The 7,225-nt window shown below is 41.7% G+C and overlaps 1 protein-coding gene across 3 annotated transcripts in view; it reads right to left on the bottom strand.

Annotated features, from left to right (window-relative positions):
- Positions 1-353: 353 nt before the first annotated feature.
- COL26A1 (collagen type XXVI alpha 1 chain) overlaps positions 354-7,225 on the bottom strand; it is a 230,196-nt gene continuing 223,324 nt past the window's right edge. For all 3 annotated transcript variants that reach the window (XM_008166173.4, XM_008166174.4, XM_024103472.3), the window contains one exon: positions 354-6,060. In XM_008166173.4, coding sequence (XP_008164395.1) covers positions 5,894-6,060 — 167 coding nt within the window. In that variant the 3' untranslated portion in view covers positions 354-5,893. The remainder of the gene's footprint in view (positions 6,061-7,225) is intronic.

Below are 7,225 nucleotides of genomic sequence, written 5' to 3'. Positions count from 1 at the left end.
AGCATCATCCGGGGGGCGGGGGGGGGTTTAACGGCATCTGAGGCAAAGCAATCACTCCAACCTGCCTTTAGTTACCAAGGGCCTCCATGAACACCACACTGTGACACTGCTACTAAAGGTGACACGTGGAATCTGTAAATTTGTCATCTTGATCTCAGTCAAGACACTGAGAACTGGGCTGAGTCCTTCATTCGTGTCCCTGTTACAAGGAGACAGAGGTTCTTACAACCTTGTACACTACTACTAAAGGCAGTGAAAGAAAGTGAAGTGGCAAGAGAGAGATTTAGGCGTTTGGGAAGAGAATCTGCCTGAATCAGCCAAAGACCTCCAAATACAGGCTACAACATGCCATGTTCACTTACAGTATGTTTATTTCTCAGTGCATTACATGAAAGGTCTTTGGTAGTTGTGGGTTCTTGAATATTGTTCCCACTCTGCTCTGTTTAAAAAAAAATGCTGAATACAAAACATTCCATATACAGTAACAAACCCCATAGCAAATAAAGAGAAATAGATACCATGAACAATAATACAGCAATATGAAAACAGAGAAGTAACCATGCAAGATCTGGAGCTAACAGGTTGGTTTTTTTTTTTTTTTTTTAATTTTGTCCTTTAGTGAAGTCTGATGACAAACGTTGGAGCCTGTCAGAAATGAGTTCATCATGTCGGAGGAGATTTGTTATTGTTCCGTTAAAAATTACACACAAGCACAAGATACTGTATCTAACTTCACTATAAAAGATCAAATGATTGTAGAACTTATTACAATTAGGGAAGCTGGGAGCCCTTGCGCGCACACAACACACGGCTATAAATAAAAAAAATACTGTGTAAAATAACGTGAAAAAAGTTTAACATTTTCTTCTATGATTGGGAATGTGTTTCATGGACATTTATAGCACCTTTGATTTCACGTGATTTCAGAATAAGTAGTTTAATTCTCCCCCTCCCCCCAGTGCTGGAGCAGAATGGAATGTAATCTTGAATAATACAGAGGTCATAATTGTGGACTAGAAGGGATTTCCAATTAGTCAATCAAGAACCTACCTTCATGTAATCATAGAATTAGTTTGTCTGTCTTCCTGAAGCCATAGGGGTAGTGGATGGGTTTCTGCTTTAACAAAGTTTATTCTATAGATTGGAGCTGGGATTTCGGTTCAGTGCCGACGTTTGTGAGCCAGCTCTCGTGTAAATGGTCATAGTTCCACTGACATCACTGGACCTGTCCCAATTTACACCAACTGAAGATCTGGATCGGAACGTGTGGCCTATTCTTGCTCCCGTTAAAGTCAATGGCAAGAACTCTGTGGACATCAGTGGAAGCAGGATATGACCCTTAGCTCTAGCGTATTCCTATTTTCCTGCATGGTTGTCAAGTCTTTAGAAAAAGTGCATATTGGAAACTCTGGAGTGAAGCATTCTCTATTTCTCAAGAGGATACCAGAGCACTAGTGAAAGTTGGGGTGCATAAACTACAACGTATTCTACTGTGCAATATGCAGCCATTGCTTTTAGTTAGCTCAAGGCAAGGGAAATTGTTTTTCTACTACCAGAACCAATCCAAGTTGAAAAGTATTGGAGTTTAGAGAGGTACTTTAAAAATCCCAAAGAAGTCTTAACAAAGGCAAAAGAACACACTATGGTATTGCACAGTATGTATGTAAGATAAAGCACTAACATTTCAATTAAAGTATACTTCTAAATGAGCACGCATTTGAAATATGTCCACCCCCTATATTACACAGAGATGGTACAATGCATATGCTCTGGCTAAAATGAATCTTAGTGTCCCGCCTAAGATGGAAAATGTGGTTGGAGTGGTTTATTTAGTCACAAATATCATTAATGTCAACATATGAGGTTATGTTCACCTTTATAAATTTTTTTTTTTAAACTAAGACTGCACCACAATGTGGTCTAATTGATTTACTAGTGAGGAATTAAACCCTAGTCCAGTGACAATGTCCACACTATATGGTCCTATCGTTACCCAGATTAAAGATACAGTACCACATTGATAGATGTAGCCAAGGCCTGGTCTACACTGGGGAGGGGGAGGATCGATCTAAGTTAAGCAACTTCAGCTACTGAAGTCGACGTACTTAGACCTACTCACCACAATGTCTTCACTGCGGTGAGTCGACTGCTGCCGCTCCCTCGTTGACTCTGCCTGCACCTCTCGCAGCGGTGGAGTACAGGAGTCGACAGGAGAGCGCTCGGGGGTTGATTTATCGCATCTAGACTAGATGTGATAAATCGACCCCCGCTGGATCGATCGCTGCCCGCCGATCCGGCAGGTAGTGTAGACCTACCCTTAGCAAACAAGGAGTGTTGGGAGCAAACAGTTACATAGGTCTTCATAGAAATCTGTGAAAGTTGGTAATTAAAATGAAGTTGCAATCCGAACCTAAACCTGCCTTCTGACAATCAATCTGCTAGGATTAATTGCAAACCATTTCAATTAACTTTTTCATTTTACCACTAAGTTGTTCTGCATAATTTAATTAAAACCCAGCACGCTAGTCAAATGCAAATCAACTAAAGGGATTACTCATCAAGCTAATGCAATTGTTTTTTAATTCCCAAATACAAAGTTGTGGGAACAAAAACTGTCCCCTTTAACTCATTTGGGGGACTCCAAAATTTCAAGGAACTACTAATTGAACCCATACTGCATAATATCTCTCCCCCTTCCCAAATTACATCCAACAGCCATGGGATTGTCAAAACAGAATATTGATATTTCCCCTTTTAAATATCAGGTTGGAGGGTTGTTTTGCTTTGCCTCTGGGTCCTGCTATGGGAAAACTCTTTCCTAGTGATCAGATGAAATGCAGCTCAGACCAGCTTAAATCTTTTGACCAAACTGTGATTTCTCATCATGTCTCAGGAACCAGTTTCCTGAACACTTACTACTAGTCATGAGGGTAGTTAGTTAGCATTCTGCCTGGTAATACGTGCAGGAGGGGACCCCAGATTATCTATCAACAGAAGTGACCAGGCACCTCTTGTAAATTTCTAACCACTGGCTGACTTATAAAAGTGTGTTGTAGTCAAGTTTTTCTTAAAAGGAAACAGGAGACCAGTCCAAGAACAAAACTAGTGCAAATATGGCATGGCATGGCTGTGTTATAAAACAGCTGTCCCTCAACAAGACTTCATGGTCTAAATTCCCTTTATACAACTCCATTCCACCTCCGTTAGTGAATGGAAGAAAATGTTCACAGGGCTTTTGTTGTTTGTCTACCAGATGTCTTGGTATAGTTGTGCTCTTTGCATTCGTGTTTGCATTTAGACTGAGAGATGGCTGCCAACTATTTCTAAAAGATATGGATCTCATTCAGAATTGTTTATATACACACAGTCACTGGATGTAGCCTGGGGCTTACAACTAACATCTCTTCTGAAGGCCTTATTTTATTGTCCTAGAAGTCATACCAGGATGTGACCATTGCTCTCGATCAATGCCTTACTGATATTGACAACCCATTTTATTCTCTCCAGGCTGGGTTATTGCTCCCTGTTTATCTGCATCAGATCAAAGATACAACTCCCCCAGAATGTAATGTACACAGCTGCACAAGAGACTGAAACATCTGCTCTTTATGGTTGCATCTCCTAAAGTGTTGCATTGACTTTAAAGTTCTTTGAAGTCTCTCATGGCTTATGGGGAATAGCACCTGATTGTATTTTGCTTTGCCTCCCCAGCAGTCCTCCACATTTTGGGCTGATTTGGCTTGCCTAATGACATCCTTAAATGGATCCAAGCAAGGACATAACTATACCCCTTGACTATGGAATGCAGCCTTAGTTGTTATCCCCAATTCCTAGTCTGTGCCAGAATTCAAAAGTACGTTAAGGAAATAAATTTACTGCAGCTTTTGGTCCTTCAGTGGCTGTTTATATTGTTTAACGGTGTTGCATGGGGAGATTTCTCTGCGGACCACATCATCAGCTCAAGATGTTGCTTTTTGTTTGTTGGGAACATATGCTATCAGCCTCCCCCTTCACCTATTCGTTGTAAAATGGTGGTAGTTTTAAAGATGTAAATCTAGTCACTTGGGGTGGGTTTTAAACTATTTGTGGCTGGTGATGCAATACGGTCTAGAGGCCTGATATGGATGTTTTGATATAGTTATTGGTATCTTTGTAGACAGAGAGATTGTGTGTGTGCACACGTACATACAGAAATATCTCACACTTTTTAAAATTAGTGTTCGGCTAAGCCAGACTGAAAGCGCCCGAGCCCCTTATTCTAGGCACAGACTACATCCACTGGCAGTGCAGATTTCAGTTTTCAGCATTCCACATGCCTCCATCCTGACCTGGGAGGGCCACCTTTAGCAGTAAGAGGGTACTTCTGTCTCCATGGGCCATTCAGCTCTCTCTGTTGAGGTTGCCAACAAAGGGGCTAATAAATTGCAATGGTGGTTTTTTGATGTAGATACAGTTTGCACTAGGAACGAGCCCGAGTGATGCTATGAATTTACTTAAGCCACCAAATAGAGACACAACAACATTTGTTCACTAGTGCCTTGGAGAGGATTTGAACCAGTGACTGAACAGTGAAAAATTCTGTAACCTGTTATCAGTTGCTTTGGTCATTCAATCCCGCTATTAAAAAAAAAAGGAAATTAATTGTCTACATGAACAACATTAACTTGTCCAATTTGATTGGACAGCAGGTGTGAAATTTCTGTTCCCCCAACAATAAGAGCTATTGCAAAAAGTAAAATGATTGAACATTTCACTGCAAGATCAAGCCACTGGCAAGAGTCTAATCCTTCTACTGTGTTTTGCCAACACAGCGCCTCCAGATTCAAACCAGTAGGAGATGGTGGATACTTTTAAAAATACCCACAATAGAAAGAAAGCTATATCAATAGTTCTAGCTTATGATCTAAAGCTGGGTAAATACTGCAAAACGTTTTCAGTGCATATTTGTTCCTAATAAGAAATTAATTTTTCTTGGCTATGTTTATACCTATTTTGTGTTCACTTTATGCAAACTTTCATACAATTTTGTCTTGCTTGCTATGAATGTTTGCAAAAAGAATGTTGATCTTGAATATGCATGAAAAGCAAATTTTACATTCTGTAATTATTTATACCAGAAACCTGATTGCACGAACAGCTTACTATCAGGGAACAGAAGGAATACCAGAAGGTCTATATGACACCATTCACACAACCAGTCAACACAGCTCAACTCCCTGATTTTAAATTTCAATCAGAAAGCCCAAGAGTAAATGAAATTTGCCAAAGATTGTGAAGAGCCAGCACATCTGAGACAAATCATGATCTGTTGAAAGACACGCCATAAAGAGATGAAATTTGTCAAATAAGTGATTAGTTCTTAATTTTTCACTCTACTCTTTAAAAAGAAAGATTTCCATAGCTTTAGTGGAGTTCTGAAAGGGCTATCTTCAACTGGAAATTATAGTGTGAAAACAAAAAACTGGGTGGCATCTGGTTATTTTTAAACATAATAGTGTCATGTTGCTCAGGGCTTTTGCTCTGAGCTAGGGTAGAACTGAATGATGTCTGAGCCAGCTATGCAGTCTTTTAAACAAATAATTTGTGAGGGGAAAGATCAAGCCCCTTGAAGAGGGCTGGGGAGTATCCATTTCCAGGGATAGTTTTTAAGAATACCTGCCATTTGGTGTATTCTGAAGTGGGGGGGGAAGAGGAATTGCTCTTCATAAGAATCTTTGAGCGACAGTTAAGACATTCCCTGCAGTAATGGTTTAGCAGTGTCCAGGCAAGGAAACCCTACTGCTAACCCAGCAGCCTCCTACCTACTTCCTTCTGCACACGGTGATTACGCACTAGGATACTGTATCTTTAATCCGGGAACGGGCTTTAGAATGCACAAATGCTCCTCTTTCATTCAGTTGCTTTTCCTTTTGGCTTCGGTGTCCTCCAGCAGCGAAGCGAGGATCTGATAGGGCTGGGGCCGCTGCTCAGGACCACCTCGTTTGATCTTGATGCTCGTTCGTAGAGAGGAGCCGAGGATCACTTCTTGCCCTGAGCCCGGTTCCATGGAAGATAAAGAATCTGAAAGGAGATCAAGCCAAGGGAGAGTTTATTTAATAGGCGGGGCAGGGTAAGGAGCAAATGTACAGTGCTGAAGGCCTGAGTGGTTTCTATTAAAGAGAAAACAAAGTCCTTATCCTTCCCTTCAATGTCCCCTCTCCCTTCACTTTTCTTTCCATTTAGCTGGTACGCGCCTACCTAACTCCTCACTTCCCAAAACAAAAAAAGGGAACTAACATGACCTTTGCCACTATCCCCTTGCTCACGCCGCTTGTGTAGCATACCCCTTCCCCTGTTTCTTTGTAGATTGTAAGCTCTTTGGGGAAGGGACTGCCTACTACTCTGTTTGTACAGCATCTAGCACAATGGGGTTTGGTCTCAGCTGATCCATAGGCAGCACCATAATCAACACGATTAATCCTAACAGCAGTGCCTTGTGGTCCTTAGTTGTCAGCAGTTATAGACGTGGCAAAGGTCATTTAAACATTCATTGAGATTCAACACTCCTGAGGAGTTACCAAGTATCACTACACACGTTCTAGATGGGGAAACCAAGGCACAGAGCGGTGATGGCCTAGATGACCTCCTGAGGTCCCTTCCAACCCTGATAGAATCATAGACTATGTGACTTACCCCAGGTCACACAGCTAATTAGCGACCACTGGCAATAAATCCCAGCAGTCTGGTCTCCCAGCACCTTAGACACCGGCCCAGGCTTTCTCTTATGGCAAGGAGCCTTTCTACAATGATCCTGCCCCATAACGCTAATTGTACAGGTGGTCTATGGCCACCGTCCTTTTCAAGTGCTTAGACACGCAAATAATGCTGACTCTTCAATGTTAATGCCCCTGTTTCTTTTCCTTTTGCACTCAGTAATGGACACTTGTTTGTTTCACTGCCAAGAGCCCAGACCTCCAGCACTGGGCTGCTCACATCACGCAGTATTTCTAATTCAAGCGAGTACCCCAGTGCAGAGGGATTTGTGCTGCGCTAGCTGGAAATAAGCATTGCCAAAAGTGGGCTTTTCCTGTGTCCTGCTGTTCTGTTCTGTAGGGCTGGTTAATCCGCTCTGATTATCTCAAGCTTCCATCCTGTTGCGTGGGGAAAGGTTTTTGTTGGTATGTTTTGCTTTGTTGCTTGGGTGGTGGTTTTGGTTTCCAAAAACCACGTGGATTCTGGCGCTTTG

Source organism: Chrysemys picta, chromosome 19 (genome assembly GCF_011386835.1).
Source record: "Chrysemys picta bellii isolate R12L10 chromosome 19, ASM1138683v2, whole genome shotgun sequence".
NCBI classification, from domain to species: Eukaryota; Metazoa; Chordata; order Testudines; family Emydidae; genus Chrysemys; species Chrysemys picta.
The sequence above is the reverse complement of the archived record's forward strand: the minus strand, read 5'-3'. Positions and strand labels throughout refer to the sequence as shown.